Raw genomic sequence first — 22,551 nt, forward strand, 5'->3', positions numbered from 1 at the left:
GCTGCAGCATGTGCAGCAAATATTCAGTAATGGTTTTAACATCGGTAGTTGTTTAACTTTGAAAATGGGTATATATATCTATTAGATATCAATAATCAGGGAGGGTGTAGAAATAATTGGAGAAAGAAAGATAAGAGTACCTATGCAAAGTACGGATACCATACTACTCTGTATAAACTTGTATTTGCAGAATTCGAGGCATACACAGCCAAGGGAATCTTAAGAGAAAAAAAGCTACGGCAATATGCTAGGAATAACACGAATTCTTACTTCTCAAAGAGTTAGAGGAATAATAACAATATCACATGACATATTCAACGTTGGCTGACCAACTGCCAGAGATTCTTCTCAAAACCATTGATAAGACAGACAAAATCTCAGCAAAAGCAACCCATTACAATTCCCTAACAACCCGTATAATGCTGAAGTTTTAAAGAGAAAGGTAGTTTTCTTTAATGTGAGAGTTTTGTGGATTGTAAACCAACTTCCTTTGTTATCAAAATACTCCAAGCATTCCATGACGAGAATTCGATTTTTCTCGCGATTGCTCTTGTACAGTTGTAAATGAATATACAGTTGTAAATGAATATAAATGAAATAAGGGTCATCAATAGAGCACCAGTATTTACAAACGCACCTGAAACTCAGCAGAATTTTGACGGGCAGCCTATGGAGAATATCCTGAGCCCACAGCTCCCCATCACCGTACAATACTTAGCTGCTCAGCAAGACATATTAAAATACAACGTAATACAAAGTACTAAAGAATAGATTACATGTCCGATTTCTCAAGGTTGGCTGAGTAACACGGTTGTACCAATGGAATCATCACACCTTTTTACAGTAGTAAACGGACAAGCTACGATTTAAAATAGTAGCGATACTTAGGAATGCCGTAGTAGATAAGATCCCTGATACACCCAATGATGGCCTGGATGCTAGCGAGGAAGCTACAGCGGCGGGAGAGGGAGCAGCCATTCATTCAAACCTGTTTAATTATGGCTCCTGCTATGGGCCCCTCTTCCACTGCTGCAGCGTCCTGGTTAGCATCCTGGCTATCGTAGGCTGCGATAATATCCTTGACAGATTCACATTATACTTAAAACCTTCAATCTTTAGTTCATAAAAGAATAACTCACCAATTACCATTAAAAAAAAGTAGCTAATTAACAGTGTTCATGTGCTAAGAATTTTACTAGTAAAAGTGGCTAATCAGAAAACAACAGAAGTTTGTATACCAACCCTAAGACATATGGTCATGTAAAAGCGTCGAATTCTGGGCTCCGGGCCCTTTGCACAATATTGAGCTCTCAGCATACTTTTCGAGTTCTAGATCTATAGAAGCTCGGAGATTTTGCAAGCTCCTTCACTTGGCAAGACGCTGAATTATACCAAACCTAAGATACACAGAGTAGTACTCTCTTATTCATGGGAGTAACATCAGATCCCAGCCTCCGAGGGTGCAGTTGTTTATAACATATGAATCCCATGTACTCATACCAAATTGACGCATCGTAGCTGTGTTAATATATTCAATTGAATCATATTCTACGTAAAAGGCTAAAACCTTCAACCTTTACTAGTTCAACATAATTACTCACCCAATAGAGGAAAACAATGCTAAAAAAATATGCCAAGAGTTACTCATAAAACTGGCGATTAAACAATACCAGGAAAGTTTAGCAGTAGACATATCTACTGTATAACGACACTAACACATGTGGACTACTATTCTCTGTCATTCATGAGAAAAAATCAGAATCCTGGGATTCGTACCCTTTCCACAACGCGTAGCTCCCAGCATAATTTTCGAGTTCTAGATAGAATCTCATAGATTTTGCAAGCTCCTTCACTTGGCAAGACACGAAAATATACCAACACTAAGACATACAGAGTAGTACTCTGTCTTATTCCAGGGAATAAAGTCAGATCCTAGCCTCTGTACGCAGTGGTGGAACAAGGAAATCTATCGGTAGAAATAGAATTGTATACGTAATCGCATTCTATTTGGTACGACTACGAAAACATCCAGAATCCACCTCCCACAAGGGAGTTAAGCCATTGTCCGTACTCTTTAGAGCAAACCAAGCTATCCAAATACGTTTCGAGGTATAGATATTTGCTCATAGATTTTCCGACTTCCTCCACTTGCCTAGACGCAATATTATAGGAATACTTCCCGCAAATAAAACACCCACCATCACTTTCGCAATAGAATATCTTACACTTTGCAAGCTTGCAGTCGAAGAATACATCATATCCATCCCAACTCGATTCTCCCTTAAACCTCTGAGCCCATGCCCCATTTTCCACCACCCATATGCTGATACTGACATTTGAAATACTGAAAATTGCCAGCGACTCCCTAAGAATAAACACAAACCTCAATGATCGTCTTTTTAACACAGGTTTTGGCAGTTCCAAATAGGTGAATTTTTCGGAATCAAAGTCAAAGGAAACGAGATGAGTCGGCCCCTCCTCATGGTTAATACCCTCAGATGGAGCATTTCCAATCCAGTATATTGCCCCTTGAAAGAATACAGAAATTGAAATTACTTTATACTCGGATATTTCATAAAACATAGACCTAAACTCCGAATTCTCAAAACTTTGGCCATTATTTCTGACAATCCATTGTTGATTTCTGAGTGTATAAACCGCAACATAAATATTCTTTTGAGCTTTATGATCAGATGCAATAGCAATTACTTTATAGTCCTGGCAAACAGGGGCATACCCGAACACATATATAGCATCGTGGATCAAGGACGACAAGGGAAGCGGGCACTTGGGAAGTCGTAATGATTTGCGAATACAAGGATTCGACACTCTCAATTCTTCCGAGCAAAAACCAAAACCAGATTGTCGCACTAAAAGCAATCCATTACAACTCCCTAAAATATAGTACTTGAATAAATCCTCCATCTTGAAAATGCGAGCGGTTTTTTTAAGGGTGTTTGCCTGACGAACTGTCAACGAATATCCTCCATATTCACCATAGCATCCCAACCCCTCTAGAGCTAATAATAATTTAGGATTGCCGGAATTAATGCTGGAATGTTTAAGATGCATGGAAATAAAATTAGGATGATCAATGGTGGAGCGCCAAGATTTACATACGCACCTGAATGTTAACAGGGTTTTCGCCGGTAAATTTGCAAGAATGCGAGTCCAGATTTCGGGTGGGATGTACTTGAATTCGGGTACATGGATCATATGTTTACTGATTGGTGATGATGATTTCGCCTTCTTCATCCTCTTCCTTTTCTTAGATGTGATGTGAAACGGCAACGAATTGAAAGAGGGGTTTTTGAAAATGCAGCTAACGTTAGAGTAGGCAATGGGCCGTGTTGGGCCGGCCCGTCGTGCCTTCCCCCAAAATTGGCCCGGCCCAGGCACGGATATTGGGCTCATCGGGCCGTGCCGTGCCAGGCCCACTGATCCAAACTTACGCCGCGGCCCGATCAAGGCACGTCCATTTTCGTGCTCGTGCCGTGCCTGGCCCCTGGGCTTTTCGTGCCTTGTCCGTGGGCCGGCCCATGTGTTTTAATATTTTTTATTTAAAAAAACGTTATATAATTGATATATTTTTAGTACTTTTTGTTTAATAAATTATGATTAATGGTTTAAATATATATTTTATTAAATATTAATGTACTTTTTGTTTAATAAATGATAATTAATGATTTAAATATATATTTTATTAAATATTAATGTACTTTTTGTTTAATAAATAATGATCAACATGCCATTCTTCGTACTGGGCCGTGCCAAGCCCGTCGTGCCTGGTGCGTGCCGGGCTCCACCGTGCCGTGCCTAGGCACAGAGTTCTGAAGAAAATCGTGTCGGAGCCCGTCTAAAGCCCATTCGTGTCGTGCCCGTGCTTCCTTGATTTTTTCGCCGAGCCGTGCCGTGCCGTGGATCGTGCCTGGCCGTGTCGCCCACCGGTCCGCGACCCTTTATGCCAACTCTAGCTAACGTCTAGGGCTTAGGTGGAAATGCTAATAATAAACCGTGAGATCCTTACCAAAATTTCCAACTATTTCCGTCTTCTGGCATTTCGGGTGGGTTGTCATCAAATTTTTGGGAAACGGTCAGTATGCAATAATAAACATTCAGGTCGGGTTGAATAACGTTCCGGATGGATTTGGGTCCTCAAATGGGGCATGGGTCGGGTTATTCGGCCCTACTCATTGGGGTTGGGTTTGACCACCTGTTTTGCCATGTCTAGACTCTTTTCCTACACGAATGGGCAATGGATAACTATTGATCCGGAATCAGGAATCCGTAGAGGGAGCCCAAATATATTTACGAATATTTTTCAAACGAGAAAAATGAAAACACTATTACGAATAAAGCTGTCAAAACTTGATCCACCCCCGACCCGTTTTATTCGGTTCAAGGACCTATAAATCTTGACCCACTACCCGAAATGACCTGAACCCAAAATAACCTATTATTTTAGGGTCAAAATCCGACCCGACCCGTTTGACCCAGTGGGTCAAACATAAATAAAAAATAGTAATAAAATGTTATTTTAATATTTTAAATACAAAATTAATTTAAAAATCCATTTTATATCACTTTTATACTCCTATTATTTAATAATAATATATCAAAATACTTGTAACTTTTAATTTTATAAATCTCTTACTTAGTACTCCCTCCGTCTCGATCATTTGTTGTCTTTTAATTTTGGCACAAAGACCAAGGAAAGAGAAATGAACCAATTACTAAATGACAAGTGGAACAAATTGAGTGTGAATGATCAAATTGGTCATCAAGTTCATTCTTAAAATAGAAAGAACAACAACTCACTGAGACACCCCAATATGAAAAAGGACAACAACTGAACGGGACATATGGGGTATATGATACACTATCAATATAATTATACGTGGTAACATCGTTTTAATTCCGAATGCGACATTTTTTTTATAAATTGACCACGTTTATGATATCTTTGATTTGAAAAAGTTTCAGAACTTTTGATCGTGAGTTATGACCAGTCAACGACATTTTGTTAAAAACGAGATTACCATGTAGAAAATAAAAAAATACGGGCTTACCATGTAAAATATCCCAAATATGTTTTTTGACTGAAAAATGGTAAAATAAAAGACGTCATAAACTTTCTTTTGACCCGTATTTTGACCCCGACTCAACCCGAGACCCGTATGACCCAACCCATTTGACAATTGCAGAGATCCAGTCCAAGACGATGCTTCTGAAATCTCATCCTATAGGCTAGCAGCCTAGCATCCAAGTGTCCTGAGAATTCAGAGAGCTTGCCTCCAGACATTTATATAATGTCTGATATTGATGATGAGAAATCCTCTCTGAAGCTTGCATGCAATTCAAAGTAGATAAAGGTAGATATTGAATTCTAGTAACAGGGTGTGTTTGGATTGAGTGATTTGGAGGGAAAAGAAAGGGAGGGAGAGTAGGGGTTTTAAAATCCCTTGTTTGGATAGCAAATGAGGGTTGAGGGAAATGGAGGGGGAGAGATTTGGAGGGATTCAATTCCCTCTTCCAAGCCTAATCAAAATCTCTCTACAATAGGCAAGATTTGGAGGGAAATTGTATCCAAACACCCACACTCCATTCCCCCTCCCCTTCCTTTCCCTTCCTTCCCCTTCCCTCCTCCCCCCTCCCCTCCCCTCCCTTTCCCTCCTTTTTTACTATCCAAACACACCCTAATGGGGTGTTTGGATTGAGGGATTTGAAGGGAAAAGAAAAGGAGGGAGGGTAGGAGATTTAAAATCCCTTGTTTGGATAGGGAATGGGAATGGAGGGAAATGGAGGGGGAGAGATTTGGAGGGATCCAATTTCCCTCCTCCAAGCCTAATCAAAATCTCTCCACAATAGGCAAGATTTAGAGAGAAATTGTATCCAAACAACCACACCCCATTCCCCCTCCCCTCCCCTTCTCTCCCTTACCCTTCCCTCCTTCCCCCTCCCCTCCCTTTCCTTCTACTTTTGCTATCCAAACAGACCCTTAAATTTTGGCAGGGTAAGGCGGAGCAAGAAATTGAGAGCAGCAAAACTAATTTTCTCTATATTTCCGAGTATTGCGACTCTGTATTATTTCATGTGCACTATGCAGGAAGTATCTGAATAAGACAACTGATAACAAATGAGGATGTTGCAGGTTTCATGTAAATTTCACATCAAAGGATGCTGCTATTACAGGACATAAACTTCTAGCATTGGAGGGAATGGAGAATTCACAATCTCTCTTGTTTTGAGGCCAAGATAGAGTGGAATCTGCCCTTCCGCAAATTAACCAGGGAGAGTGTACACGTATAGGTAATGGTAATAACAACATTACACTACAGAAATGTCTCAATGCTCGCTTCTGCCCACCGTGGGCACAGGGGTTTTCAATCTTGTATTTAGACATACATCCAACTTCCATGCTATCCATAGTGAAAATAGGATTGTAAAAAGCATCAAAATTTGGCTACGTCATAATACAAGAAGCAAAAAAGCGTTTGATGAGAGTCATGAGACATTTGTAAGTTTTGACTTTTGATGACTTGTGTAGTTATGTGTGAAGGAGAACATGGCAGCCCCGAAAAGGATCCAAATGGTCAATCGAGAGTACAAAAACTGTGCTGAAATGAAAGGCTTTGCCAAAGATTTAGAAGTAGCTTTTGAAATCCTGCTCTTGAGAATCTAGAAAAATGGCATTTGCGGAGTCACTTGCCAGTTGCATATCTCGTGCATATCAACAGCCAGTTTTAAAATGGCAAAATAAAAATACATTAAAAAGTCAAAACTATTGCGCATAGGAGAATGCAAATACTTGGTCAGTTTTATATTGATCACTCATACACAAGATGTGAAACTTCAAATCTGGTGTACAGCAAGATATCGGACTTTAGATTAATTCTCAAGGACAGCGCGTATCAACGTAACATAAACATACATATAGAGTATACCGTGAACTTCCAACCCCGTACTGCAGAGTTCTACACTTCTAGGCATACAAAGCCGATGGACACTGCCAAGGAATATGAGAGTTTCACAAATTTTAAACCTACTTCCATGACGAAAATTCTGCCCTTCTCGCAATTGTTCTTGTATAGTTTCAAATGAATATAAATGAAATCGTGGTCATCAACTAGAGAGGCACCAGTATTTACAAACGCACCTGAATCTTAGCAGAGTTTTGAAGGACACCCTTTGGGAGAATATGCTTAGACCACAGCTACTGAGGCAAGTATATGTTGCTGCTTCAGATTAGAATTTCCATCTCCTCGCTCAACATTTCCATTCGAGGCCTTGATTCAGCTGCTGGCTATGGCAGGACCAGTTCTCAAAATACTTTTTTCAAAAGCTTTGGGTGTAAACTATTATTGTTTTTAAAATTCAAATATAAAAAGTAAAATAATATTTGGCTTTCATAGACATTAGACCCATTCCAGTTTCTCATCCCCATAACCATAATATACTTTAAAAATTATGAACTTTACGACCTCGCGAACTTCTACAATTAACATTGTATTCTCCGTCTAACTTTACTACCGAGCAAGAAATAATAAAATAGTAAGGAATACCAAAGAAGTGTTAATCCAGTGGCTAAAAGGAAACAAATAACATGTTCAAATTCTCTTACTCTCATTTTCTTATTTATCTTGGCCACTTGTAGAAAAAAAAAAAGACCCAATAAAGTGTCAACAACATAATAAATACCAAGTATTAAGGATTTATCTAGTGTAACTAAACATTACACAGTCAAGACCTTACAAATGCAAACGTGTTAAAACTCGAATGGGATGGTTCACCACCCTTGTGTCCTAGCCGGTCATATCCCGACTATAAACCGAATGGTTTACACGGAAAAAAATACCTGATAAGTCAAGACATGGTTCTCCTGTCAGGACCAGCATTTGTTAATCACCAAACACTGCCAGCTTTCAACAGGTAGGCATATTATTAAACATGACAGTAAAGACATATCCAGCTCGCCAAGTACATGATTTACTTTCACATACCACCTCAAAATGCACATAAAAACAGGATTTGCATAAGCAATACCTCTTAGAAACAGATCAACCCCATATCCAGCTCCTCTGAGCTACCAATGGAAACCGAAAACACCAGTCGTAAAAAGAGTCACACAACATCTAACTAACAATGTTCAGTCAATGCATAGGAAGATTTGCATACTTTGACACTAAAATTTCTGTAGACGTGGCTTCAAACTCGAATTCCTTCTTTTTGTAGCCACATGGCAAGGTTTTAGGTAATTACAATCAATAGCAACAAATTGAAAACATCAAAGATGAATAGCAACAACAATTTGCTGGAAGAATGAGTAGCAATGGACAACAACAAGCTCTCTGAATACCTTTCAAAACTTACATTATGGCTCATGGATTTTTCAGACTCCCATATTTGGCAAGTAGAGATATTATAGGACTTCGTCCCAGTATAAACTATAAACCATCTAACATTATCATTCTCATAATAGAATATTGATGCATACCTCCAGGATCCGAAAATTATTAAACCATCAAAATGTGAATGTCCAGAAAACAATGACACACCCTCTTTTTGCAGTCATGTTCCAGCACCCATATTCTAGCACTTTCAGAAGAAATACTGAAAATCGCTAGTGACTTCCCAAGAAGGAACAAAAACCTCGAGGCTATTACTTAATCCGACTCCTTTGGCAGTTCCAAATAGGTGAACATCTCCGTATCAAAGTCAAAAGAAACAAGATGAGTCGATTCATACCAATAACAGGAATAAGTACCACCCCCATGTGGATCGTGATTTACAGAGATTAAATGAGGCTGCAGTTGGAAAATATGTATGGTGGTTGATGAATAAGAAGGACCATCTTTGGGTGAAATGGGTACATTGTATCTATTCAAAAGGAATTGCTTGGAATGATTTCAAACCTTCATAGAATGAGTAACTGGACCATCTTTGGCTGGTTATATGCACATGACATGAGAGACTTTTGACAGGCTTCATAGAATGAGTATCTGGAGTTACAGTGATTGTGAGTTGTGTGGTGTCGCAGCTGAAATTGCTTAAAGTTGGAAAATGACTGGTGTAATTTTAACATCTCTGTGGCATAGTAAGAGAAAAAGGGGGATATGGATGTTATTGCAGCTGGTATATCATGTTTGGTGGGCACGAATTAGACTTGATTATATAATTACCCTCCAATTATTAATGGAATTCTTACATTCTGCCCAAAAAAATAGAATATTATACTAACAAGTCAACACTGCTGTACAGCAAGCTATATAAGAGAAATTTCACAGATGTACAGCAAGTTATCTGACTTTAGGGTAATAAGAAGCATCATATTTATTGCAACAAAAATTCTCATTTGTGACGCACACTTTTCGTAACAAGCTTGTGACCTCTCAAAAACTGCAAGTGAGAGAGCAAGTGGAAGAGCTAGTGGGAGAGGGGTTGTAAGAGGTCACAAGCTTGTGACGGTCACAAGCAAGACTTTACTTATTGTTATTGCAATGGTGCAGCATATTTAAAAAACACATATGTAAACGGTATACCAGATAGCTTAAAATTTAAACCTGCAACATTCTACACATACAAAGCTGATGGACTGCGAAAGGAAAAAAAAAACTACGACAATATGCTAGGAATAGTACAAATTCTCGCTAATCAAACCACAAGTGGAATGAGTAGCAATTGTCATATATATAGCTGATAGACTAATAGCCAAAGGTTCCTCCAAAAACCATTGGTATTCATGGGAAAAACCTCAAATCACAGGAAAAACCTCAAATCACGTGCCCCGTATCCTTTGGACAACACCAAGCTCTCTGAATACAATTCCAATTGACAATAGGCTTTATATTCTCTAAGCTCCCTGACTTCACAACTAGTTATATTATACGAGGTATTCTCACAAATAAAATAGCCACCATCACTCTCACAAAAGAAAACCTTTTTGCTAAGCATATAACTGAACAGTTGATAACCATACGGACTTGATTTCCCTGAGAACCTTTGAGTCCATGTCCCCTTTTCATTGTCCTGTTCTAACACCCATATGCTGGAATCAACATCAGAAATTTTGAAAATTGCTAGTGATTCCCGAAGAAGAAATAGAAACTTAACTGAGCCTCTTTCATTCCAACTAGATGGCAGTTCTAGAAAGGCAATTTCTTCATTATCAAAGTCAAAGGAACCAAGATGAGTAGTAAAGGAACCAAGATGAGTAGTAAATTGACCAACATGAGTAGTAAATTCATTCCTATCTTTATCAATACTCCCAAGCCAATATGCCACTCCTTTCACGAAAACATTAGCCTGTAAACCAAAAAATGGCCGAGACAGACTAATATTATTTGGGAAACTGATATTCAACACATCATTTCTAACAGTCCATTGTTGATCACCGAGTATATAAACAGCCCAAGATATCTTCCCCAGGTTTTTACGTGCACTTTTTTTTGAAATCGCAATAACTTTATAATGCTTACTAACAGGAGCGTATCCAAACACATAAAAACATTCCAATGACCGGGAAAATGGGCAAGCGGGAATTACCAATGATTTACGAATACAAGGGTTCCACAATCTCAATTCATTCAATTCTCTCTGGAAAGAAGGAGAATCATCAGTTCTACTAACAAGGATCAACCCATTACAACTACCGATCATATGGTACACGTACATATCATCAGATGTCCTGAATATGAGACCGGTTTTTCGAAGCGTTTCAGCATGAAGAACTGTCAACATCCACCCAGACCACCCATTTTCACCGCCAAGGATTAATAATGATGTAGTATTATTTCCAGAATTGGGGATTTGGGAAAATTGATGATGAATGTGAATAAAATCAGGGTCATCAATAATAGAGCACCAAGATTTACATACGCACCTTAATTTTAATAGGGTTTTCGCCGGCAATTTTGACAAGATCTGAGTCCAAATTTCGGATGGCAAGTACTTGAATTCAGAAATCAGGGTCAAATGATTGTTTCTGTTCGATGAATTTTGGGGCTTCCTCCTCCTCCTCCTCTTCATTGTTTACAGCCTAAATTTTGGGGAATGAGGATTTTCGATTTTCGATTGAAGTGATAATCATAATTTTACAACCTAATTTTTCTAGGCAAATTCTTGTTTTAAAGTTCATACTTCATACTAGACCGGCTAAATTCTGACCCGATCCAAAAACACAACCCTTATCTGACCCGTTTTTCAGGATCAAGACCCAAATATTTCAGCCCGGGGATCCGTTTGACCCAAATTGAAAATCATCCGTTATTTTCAAATACAAATCAAGATTTTTATGAAAATATTAATATTTATATATTATATTTGAAAAAATAGTTAATTTTTTTATTACTTAAAATTGCAAACACAATTAAAATGTCAATGTTATATAATTTTCTAATATTTAATATAGTAATAAAAATATTATTAAAAAAAATTATTTTAATAATTATGTCAATATAATTAATGTAAACATTCAATATATAAGTTTAAAAATGTGTTAAATTTTTTTGAAATATTATTTTGATTAAAAAAATCGTTAAAAAAGGGGTTAGAAATTATTTCTTGACCCGTATTCTGACCTAACTTGACCCGTGACCCGTATGACTCGACCTGTATTTTGACCCGATCCGTTTCACAGGTCTAGTTCAGAACGACCTTTTTTTTTGAAATAAGACAGATAAAAATTGAGACTATCATAAATCTTAGGGTTTTTGTCGTCAAAAGCTACCTTATATTTAGGGGTATTTGTTAAAAGACTATCTTATACTCCCTTCTATTCATTCATTTTGTCTCTCTTTCCTTATCGAAGCTAGTCGGATTTTTTTCTCCTCTTTCCTTTTTTGGTAACTTTTGTGTGGTCCAAATTTAATTACATGTGGGGTAGAGTGGAATAGAGTGTTTTGTGTGGTCCAAAATCATTTTCTTAATTCTTGTGCAAAATAGAAGGGGGACAAAATGAATGAATAAGAAGGAGTATTAATTTTTTTGTTTTTAACTATCTTAGTTTTCTTTATTTTTGGTCAATAACTACATATGCTAAGAGTATAGACAAATTTGGTTAGTTTTTCGGCTTTAAACTATCTCATACGACTCTTTAATGTTTAAATCATGCTTAGACCAGATTTTGGGAAGTCATGATGTACTTACACTTAATTTTAGTAGATGCTCATAATTATTATTGAAATGTGAAAAACATAAATCTTGGTCAGCTGAAGTTAAATAGTGGTTTTTATGGGGTTAATCATTGTTATTTGATGTCAATAGAGTCATATGAGATAGATTAATGTCGCTAAATCGATCAAATCTCGTCATATCGTGAGCTTAGGTAGTTTACAAAGGTAGTTTAAAACAAGAAAAATAATATAAGGTAGTTCCTAAATCTTATGTGAAAAAGTGATTACTTTAGTTAAATCAGTTCATAGACTATACATCTGAGGTAGTACCTCTTATAATTTATTTTCTGAGTTTTATTTTAAAGTTTTTGAGTTCTGCTTTATTATAAAGTTTTTGAGCACATTTACTAAAACATTACACTAAAAAATTATAATATTGCTCAAAAACTATATTTATAAATGGTAATATGCTCAGAAAAAATGTATATATGCTCAAAAACTACAAGGTATGAGGTACTACCTCAGATGCGTAATCCTTTTTCTCTAGTTAAATTGAATCACGTCAATCTAGTGATAAGAGTTGATATATAAGGTATTATAGGTGGAGAGGAGGAAAAAAAGTTAAATTATGTGATTAATCACTTTAAGAACGTGATCAAGAGTAAAATAAATCACATTTTCCCGTCAAATCAAACTCAAAATTAACTTTTTTTTTGACAGAAAACGTTAATTAGTCCTTGTGTTTTTTTTTTCTCCATGGTAACCTCATTTTAACAAAGATGCCTTTAACGGGTCATAATTCACGAAGCAACGTTTTTTTTAAATTGACCGGATTTACGAGATCTTTGATCTGGAAATAAAAGTTTTCAGAACTCTTGGCAAGAATTACAGCCAGTCAAACTTTAAACTTTGACTGACCGTACCTCTTTCTAGCGAATTCCGAATGCGCTATTTTTTGTTTTCAAGTTGAACGCGTTTATGATATCCTTATGGTTTTAAAAAAAACGTCGCTTTAAAATTCATGGTTGTGAGCTATGGGCTATGGCCAGTCAAAGGCGTTTTTGTTGAAAATGAGATTACCAGGTAAAAAATAAAAAAACATGGGGTTATCACGTAGAATATCCAAAAAATAATGTTTGGTACCTATTGCTAAGTGACCTAAATGTTTGATACATTCTCACAATCGTCAATTGTTACGGATGATTGGGCGTATACGAAAATACGAGTATAATCTAAATTACCAATCATACAACTGTAGTAATAAGAAACATACAGTATAACTGTAGTTATTAACATGAGAAATCTAAAAAAATGAGAAAACTAAAGAGGAAGTACCCATGGGTTTTCGGCGTATTTTGCGCAAGCTAGAAATACAACCGGGGTAAAATAATATGGGGGTTTAACTAGTTAGTACGGATAATACATATCCCCATGGATCAAGCAAGAAGATGAATGAGTAGCCATTGCCATATCTATGGTTGATTGAATAACAGCCGGAGGTTTTTCCAAAACCATTGGTAAGACAGACATAGTCGTAATCTCTTATTCATGAGAAATACCTCAAATCACGTACACCGGTCCCTTGGACAACACTAAGGTCTCTTGAATACATTTCCAATTGTAAATAAGAGCTCATAGATTTATTCAACTCCTGCACTTGGCAACTAACTAAATTATAAGCTAGCGACCCCCAAAGACGAAACAGAAACCTCCAGGAGTATGATTCGTCCAGACTAAATGCTTTGAATAATATTTAACCTCACTAATCAAACAACAGGGATGAGTAACCATTGGAAAGACATATAAACAGAGTTGTATTCTCTTATTCATAGGAAATCCCTCAAATCACGGGATCCGTATCCTTTGGACTGCACCAAGGTCTCAGAATACGTTTCCAATTGTAAACAGGGAAGTTTCTCTATTACCCGAAGTATATGGCAGTTCCAAATAGATGAATTTCTCTAAACTAAAGTCAAGTAAACAAGATTAGTAGTTTTTTTCCTATAACTACCAACCACACATGCATCATATATCCAAACAGTGTGCTGCCCCTTGAAAGTAATACCAGATTTCTGAAAACCCCAAGACTTGAGCATACATTTAAAGTAGCACTGTTGAAACTGAGGCCATTATATCGGACACTCAATCGTCGATCAGAGTGTATAACCTGCAACACTACTCTGGGTAGCCTCTAGAGTCTAGATCCTCATTTCTTTCAGGTGTGATCGTAAGGACTTTATAGTCCTTCTATGAGGGCCAAACCCAGACACATACAGGGTCGCGACTCGCGACTCAAAGGGAACGGAAATGGGCAAGGGAGAAGCAGCCATGATTTTCTAATACTAGGGTTTCATATTCTCAAATCGGCTCAAAGGTGTAAATGTGTAAAGATTTGATTAAACTTAACCATAAGCTACAAACAACAGACCAGCAGCTCAAATTCAAAAACAACAATCACATATTAATGGATTCTCAATGAGTTTCCTGCTAACGTGTCAAAATGTGTAGTCAGATCCCTCGTACCAATATTATACTACTCAGCGTGCCATGGCAGCCCACTCATTCATATAAGAGAGATCTTACGGATGTACAGCAAGTGATCTGACTTTAGTGTAATTGTCAAGAATGACAATGATTATCAAATTTATTGCAGAGGTGCAGCATATGTAATAGACAAATGAATACCAAATAACTTAAACTCATATTTTCAGAAGTCTAGGCACACAAACTACCAAAGGAAAAGGAAACTATGGCAATATGCTAGGAATATTACGAATTCATGCTAAGCAAAAGTCAAAAGGAAAGAGTCGCAATTGCCATGGTTGGTTGAATAACAGCCGGAGGCTCTTCCCCACATCATTGCCAAGACAAACAGTGTAGTATTCTCCTTATTCATGGGAAAAACCTCAAATCACGGGCTCCATATCCTGTGGACAACATCAAGGTCTCCGAATACATTTCCAAATCCAAATAGGAGCTCATAGAATTATTCAACTCATGCACTTGGCAACTGACTATATTATAAGCCTTCTTCCCATAAAAAAAATAGCCACCATCCTTTTCACAATAAAAAATCTTTTTCCTAGAACCATGGCGCTTTAACAATAGAAAACCTTGAAAACTTGATTTTCCCGAAAACCATAGAGTCCATGGATCCTTTTGGTTGTTCTGATCTAGCACCCATATGCTGGAAGTTGCAGAAGACATCCTAAAAACAGCTAGCGACCCCCCAAGAAGAAACAGAAAACTCAAACAGTATGATTTCTCTAGACTAATTGGCAGTTCTAAAAAGGTTATACTTTCCCTATCGAAATCAAAGGAACCAAGATGAGTAAATAATCCACTCATGTATTTATCTTTTTCTGCAAGCCAGTATGCGGACCCTCGAAAGAAAACAGCTGTGGATACAAAATAAAATAGCCCACGCCTATCATAAATGTTTAGAATACTGACATTGACGGGATCATTTCTGACAGTCCATTGTTGATTATTGAGTGTATAAACCGCAAAATACATATCTCCAGACTCTTCATCTTGACTAGAGCCAAATGCAAGCTTAACCACTTTATAATCGCGGGAATCAGGGGCAAACCCAAACACATACAACTCAGGGTCGCACAAAGAAGAGGGAAGCGGGTAAGTGGGAATTACCAATGATTTGCGAATACAAGGGTTCCACAATCTCAATTCTTTAAGGTAACAAGGAGGGCCGTGTCGTGCTACTAAAAGCAACCCGTTACAGCTACCCATAATTTTATAGCTGTAGGAATCAGATTTACTAAAAATGCGACCGAGATTTCGAAGAGTTTCAGCCTGACGCACTGTCAACAAATACTCATAATCTTCATCTCCATTACGTCCCAAGAACTCAAGAGCTACCAATAATTTATTGTTATTCCCAGAATTGATTTTACAAAGTTGAAAATGTGTATGAATGAAATCAGGATTATCGATAATGGAGCACCAAGATTTACAAACGCACCTGAATCTTACTAGGGTTTTAGCAGGCAATGTTATCAAAATCTGAGTCCAAACTTCAGGTGGTAAGTAATTGGATGATTTCATCTTCTATCTTCTGTTCTTCGTTTTTTTCAGACTGGAAAGGGGGTTTCTTCAATTGATTCGGTGTGTTTCCGACTATGGATTTGAAATCGGGAATACCATAAGGTTGACCCGAGATACAGAGAAGATCCGAACTACCCGAATTTAATCTGAAATTCAAATTGACCCGTCCGGATTCAAAATGACTTAAAGTGGCCCATAATCGACCCAACCAAAATGACTTAAAGTGATCCAAAGTGACCGGAACAACGAGTACAAAATCATATTAATGTTATACACATCAAAATACAGTTTTATTAGTTACAAGTGGACCCGAAAAATCAACCCACTTATCTGAAAATCGACCTGATGGAACCCGAAAACCGACCTCAACCAACCTGAAGGTTAACCGATAAACCGATAGAACCCGAGTCGACTTGTGACTTGACCTTAACCGACCAAAAGTCTATACACCATAAACTCAACCTGACCTGAACCGAACTATAACTCCACCCCAACCTATTTTAATACGGGTCAAACTCGATCCAACCCGCTAATAGCTGACAATTTTCTTTTTTAAAAATAATCTAAGGCCCTGTTCTTTCTGGCTTATTTTCAACCCACTTTAATTCAAATTTCACTCTATTCAAATTCGATTGATTTAAATTTCACTCCATTGATTGATTGATTGATTTGATTGATTCAATCTTCATTTTGATTAATTTTCGGCTCATTTCGAACTTCATTGATTGATTCATTTCAAATTTACTCCATTAAGTTCAGCTCATTTCAGCTTCATTAAATTCTTAAATTTAATAGTTATTATTAATTTTGTTATAATAATACTATTTTTTAATATTATTATTCTTTATTATTATTATTATTATTATTATTATTATTATTATTATTATTATTATTATTATTATATTGTTAATAATAATTTAATAATAATTTATTTATTATAATTACTATTACTATTATTATGAATATTATTATTAAAATGAATAATATTATTGTTGTTGTTGTTGTTGTTGTTGTTAAAATCAATAATAATGTTATTAATGTTGTTTGTTGGGAAATGTGTCCTCAACAATAGTGCGATCACATGATTTAAATATCATTATTAAATCTCATTTTTAGAATACACGTGGGATGTAATATTTTACTGTCAACTGGTCCACACATATCGGTAATGATTGGCTGACTAGAGTTTGACATTACTGTCGTCTTGACGGTGGTGATCATTGATCCCCTTAGGTCTTACCTATAGGGAAATACTCTTAATTGATTATTTAATTAATCGTATACCGATATGAGTTAATTAAATTGCTTAAAATTGACGGATGATTTTGTGAGTATAATTTACGTATCTTATTGTAAATATGATTAAATAAGACACGGTCTAAGTAATTGAATTATTTTATTACTTGGATGAAATTATTGTTTAAAGAAACAATTGAAACGGAATGAATAAATTATTATAAATACAGAATGTTGTAGTTATAATTTGGAAACCTTTTTGGTACAAGTAATTACGAATTACTAGTCGATTTTTTATATGACATATTTTATGAGTATGTTGATTTTTAATATGTTAAAAATACATTACAATTTCATATGTCAAGTAACATGTCACATATGTTACAATTGACAAATGACAAAATAAAATGGACCATCCATTTTATTTTGTATGTACCGAAATTATAAGGAGTTAGTGGAATAAAATTGTGTTAATTGTTTAGTGGTAGACACAATAATAAAAGCTAACTATTAGGATTGCATGCCTAGTCTCTTGTGAAGAGCAAAGATGAAAGCTATTGGGCAACCTACCCAAGGCCAAAATTTCGGCCAAAATGAAAAGAAAAGAAAGAGTTTTCTTTTTCCTAATGAATTCATTCATACAAGATAAGAATTTTCTAGTGTGAGAAAATTAATATACTCTCTAAATATTGTGAAATCTAGAGAAATAAACTCACAAATATTATCACCTCTTGACCGAAATTATCAAGAGCCAAAATACAATTTATTTTGTGTCATTTTTATGAGAAAACTAATATTATTACTAGATCTAAATAGTATTGGTTTATTAAGATGTATTCCTTGGGTATATGCTTTTGGGAGGGATTCTACATTTGAATCCTTGTTCTTCCATTTGGAGAGCTCAAGAACAAAAGAGAAGGAGATCTCTTTTGTGCCCATTTGAACCGAAATACCATTGTAAGAATAATGATTTCTTCTCTATTTTATTATATTGTTTGCATGCATAAAATCCGTTTTAATTTTATGACAATTAATTTATAACATATATGAGTATGTTAGTATGTATATGGATCTACATTTCCTTCAATCGGTATCATGAACCACGGTTGTTTGCATGCAAATCGGTTAAAAGTTTTTCCGAGTTATAAGAATAACAAATAAAACTTGTAAAATTTGTGTTATTATGAGATATCACGAAATCAATCCATGCATGTTAATATTTCTGGTCCTAAAATGTTTTAGGATATTTTGGTTAATTTTTCGGATTTTTATTGTTCATAATTTACAATAATGGCATTTAAATGTGATTTTATGAGTAAAAATTTCATTTTTGGTCTAAAATTATCTATACTTCGAATTTTCACTTGGTTTTTGGATATATTGTCACATATATTATTTTGAGATAACCTGTAAATTTTCATAGTTTTTGGACTTGTTATGCTCGAAAAATGAATTTTTCATTATTAAATTCGGATTTAGGTGAAAAATAGGTTAATATGAGTTAAATTTCGAATCTGGTCATAGAAAATTAATATGTTGTCACATGCAATTTTACAAGATGTGTGTAAAATAATTGGCTATAAAGAAGTCTTTTTGCATGATTTATGGATTTTTGAAGAAAAATAGCATAAATAGTGACTTTATTAGTGGAAAATTAGTAAAACATAATCTATGACTTAGGAAAAACGTCTAATGTTGCATTTTATTATATTTTTCAGATCTAAAATTTAAAAGTTAATGAAAATAATTTTTCCATGTTTTTATGATTATTTTATTAAAATCGATAAACCGCAACATTGTTTTTCCGGAAAAATTTCGAAATTTTTAACCTAAGATTTTGAACATTATGAGTGTCATGGAAATTTTCCATAATGTTCATGAGTTTAAATTTCAAATTTTGAATTTATTTGAAATTTTGTGATTTATTTGAAGTTTAATAGCTTATTTTTGTAATTTTGGTCCATTTATGAACAAATTTGTAAATAATGGTTAATTATGGTCAAATTATTAGTGAAGACTATATTTTGAGTCCTAAGAGGTTAGGGTAATTAACTTATACATAAATATGAGTTTATGTATTTTTGTGATTATAAAATGTTGAAATCACGCAAATCCGTAAAAACCGAGTAATATACGATATTGGCTAATTAAAGGCGATTTAGCATAAAATTGAGCATGTTCATACATATTATAATGCTGCATTTTCTTTATGATTGTCATAATTTTAATTTATGTAATTTTGAATTATGTAATTTTACTTAGTATGGCCTTAGATTTTAATTGGTATTTCCCGAAATGTATGGGAATATCGATTCGGTTGTAATTTTTTATTGTGATCTCGTATCACCGTTTTGTATTTTAATAGATTTATTTTATTTTAGTTACAAATGTATAATAGGAAATTATGTAATTTATTATGTAATTTTATTCATTCCGGAGTTCCCAAAGACGGATTTCTTCAAGAATGGCGATACATAAAGACGGTGTTACCTCGAGATGCGTGCCACAACCGAAGTTCAAGGGACCAATGGAGTTGGTTTCCGAATATGTAATAGTTAAATAGTTTTTCTATTTTAGGAAAGGCCATACTAGGATTTATTTATTTTATGCTTGCATTTTATTTTATGTCACATGCATCGCTAAATCGCCATAACTAAACATGCATCCTTATTTTATCGAGTTTATCGACCGTGTCAATTCGAATTATCGTAGTTCACCGCTTTAGTTCACTTAAAACGTGATAGATAATAAATTGACATGACCTCTCGCTAAAACAATTAATTGAGACATAGCCTTACCAAATAGTAAAAACCATGAAAACCTATTTCGCGAGGGAGTGCACTCGGTCGGCTACCCCGGGGTACAAACCTTGTTACGTAGGGGAAGTGGGTGATAAATGTCTAATCCACCGAATTCATGTTGATGAGGGTTTTATCGGCTACCCCGTGCCTAAGTTAATGTGAGTTTGGACAATGGACACATTTATTCGAAATTTGGATTGAACTCAACAAAAGTAATAGATAAGGGTTTCATCGGCTACCCCGTGCCCTTGTTGATGTGTTTTGGGCTATAGATAAATATTAGAGTAATTTTATCGACCAAGAGTTCTAAAAGTAGAATCGATTAAAAGGTTAATCCACCGAGTTATATTGATGAGGGTTTCATCGGCTACCTCGTGCCTAAGTTGATATGAATTTGGGTCTTGGAATCATTTATCATAGTTGGGTAGAGGTCACTATGTAAATGCTTTACTTGTTATTTACAAGTATTAATATAACGATAAATGTTTTGTTTTCACTATTCTGTTATTATTGTTCTATTTCTTTACCACAATTCATATACGATATCATTTCGATCTTGACTCAAATCTCCATTATAACATCGTAACTAAAGACAAATATGAATTTGCTTCTAAAACCTCATACAAACCATTGCTAAGGATCTCTTGTAAAGAGTATAGATTAAAGTTATTCATTATCAAACAGGTTTTTGATTCTTGACTAACACTTCTACTTACAATGGATTATGTTTCATATACTTAATTGAATTAAGTACCTTGAAGCGATAAATTGTTTTGGTGATTAGATTTTCAGAATTCGTAATTGACCAAAATAACGCAACCACTTCAATGAAAGTTTTAAGACTAAAACGAACAAATGAAGAGTAATCTTCATGAATTCAATTTTGCTTCTCAAAGCAAAGACTCTTTGAAATGAGTGGGAGCATTCTCTTAAACCGTTAAGATGAGGACGAGGTTAAAGAAGTAAAATTAGAATGGAATTGATACAAGGTTATGTTAAAGGTAAAGTTGTTGAGAATGACGATACTAAACCTATCAATCCCGACCGATAAAATTTCCATTGTCTTAAATGTTGGACACGAGAAAGGAAACTACCCCAAATTATTGAAGGAAATGTAGATCCATATACATACTAACATACTCATATATGTTATAAATTAATTGTCATAAAATTAAAACGGATTTTATGCATGCAAACAATATAATAAAATAGAGAAGAAATCATTATTCTTACAATGGTATTTCGGTTCAAATGGGCACAAAAGAGATCTTCTTCTCTTTTGTTCTTGAGCTCTCCAAATGGAAGAACAAGGATTCAAATGTAGAATCCCTCCCAAAAGCATATACCCAAGGAATACATCTTAATAAACCAATACTATTTAGATCTAGTAATAATATTAGTTTTCTCATAAAAATGACACAAAATAAATTGTATTTTGGCTCTTGATAATTTCGGTCAAGAGGTGATAATATTTGTGAGTTTATTTCTCTAGATTTCACAATATTTAGAGAGTATATTAATTTTCTCACACTAGAAAATTCTTATCTTGTATGAATGAATTCATTAGGAAAAAGAAAACTCTTTCTTTTCTTTTCATTTTGGCCGAAATTTTGGCCTTGGGTAGGTTGCCCAATAGCTTTCATCTTTGCTCTTCACAAGATACTAGGCATGCAATCCTACTAGTTAGCTTTTATTATTGTGTCTACCACTAAACAATTAACACAATTTTATTCCACTAACTCCTTATAATTTCGGTACATACAAAATAAAATGGATGGTCCATTTTATTTTGTCATTTGTCAATTGTAACATATGTGACATGTTACTTGACATATGAAATTGTAATGTATTTTTAACATATTAAAAATCAACATACTCATAAAATATGTCATATACAAAATCGACTAGTAATTCGTAATTACATGTACCAAAAAGGTTTCCAAATTATAAACTACAACATTCTGTATTTATAATAATTTATTCATTCCGTTTCAATTGTTTCTTTAAACAATAATTTCATCAAAGTAATAAAATAATTCAATTACTTAGACCGTGTCTTATTTAATCATATTTACAATAAGATACGTAAATTATACTCACAAAATCATCCGTCAATTTTAAGCAATTTAATTAACTCATATCGGTATACGATTAATTAAATAATCAATTAAGAGTATTTCCCTATAGGTATGACCTAAGGGGATCAACTGATCACCACCGTCGCGACGTGATAATGTCAAACTCTAGTCGACCAATCATTACCGATATGTGTGGACGGTTGAATGTAAAATATTATATCCCACGTGTATTCTAAAAATGAGATTTAATAATGATATTTA

At 35.1% G+C, this 22,551-nt stretch overlaps 3 protein-coding genes across 3 annotated transcripts; all 3 read right to left on the reverse strand.

Annotated features, from left to right (window-relative positions):
* Positions 1–2,016: 2,016 nt before the first annotated feature.
* Positions 2,017–3,255, reverse strand: LOC141587645 (putative F-box protein At4g09190). Its single transcript, XM_074409119.1, has one exon. The coding sequence runs from the start codon at positions 3,253–3,255 to the stop codon at positions 2,017–2,019; it is 1,239 nt and encodes a 412-aa protein (XP_074265220.1).
* A 6,501-nt stretch (positions 3,256–9,756) lies between these two features.
* LOC141587647 (F-box/kelch-repeat protein At3g23880-like) lies at positions 9,757–11,025 on the reverse strand. Its single transcript, XM_074409120.1, has one exon. The coding sequence runs from the start codon at positions 11,023–11,025 to the stop codon at positions 9,757–9,759; it is 1,269 nt and encodes a 422-aa protein (XP_074265221.1).
* A 3,977-nt stretch (positions 11,026–15,002) lies between these two features.
* On the reverse strand, positions 15,003–16,175 carry LOC141587648 (F-box/kelch-repeat protein At3g23880-like). The gene has a single exon (XM_074409121.1). The coding sequence runs from the start codon at positions 16,173–16,175 to the stop codon at positions 15,003–15,005; it is 1,173 nt and encodes a 390-aa protein (XP_074265222.1).
* Positions 16,176–22,551: the final 6,376 nt, after the last annotated feature.

Source organism: Silene latifolia, chromosome 6, assembly GCF_048544455.1.
Source record: "Silene latifolia isolate original U9 population chromosome 6, ASM4854445v1, whole genome shotgun sequence".
Classification (NCBI taxonomy): domain Eukaryota; kingdom Viridiplantae; phylum Streptophyta; class Magnoliopsida; order Caryophyllales; family Caryophyllaceae; genus Silene; species Silene latifolia.

Bases quoted from the DNA above. Each gene is read 5' to 3' on its own strand.
- LOC141587645 (XM_074409119.1), bottom strand. From the start codon at position 3,255: ATGAAGAAGGCGAAATCATCATCACCAATCAGTAAACATATGATCCAT.
- LOC141587647 (XM_074409120.1), bottom strand. From the start codon at position 11,025: ATGAAGAGGAGGAGGAGGAGGAAGCCCCAAAATTCATCGAACAGAAAC.
- LOC141587648 (XM_074409121.1), bottom strand. From the start codon at position 16,175: ATGAAATCATCCAATTACTTACCACCTGAAGTTTGGACTCAGATTTTG.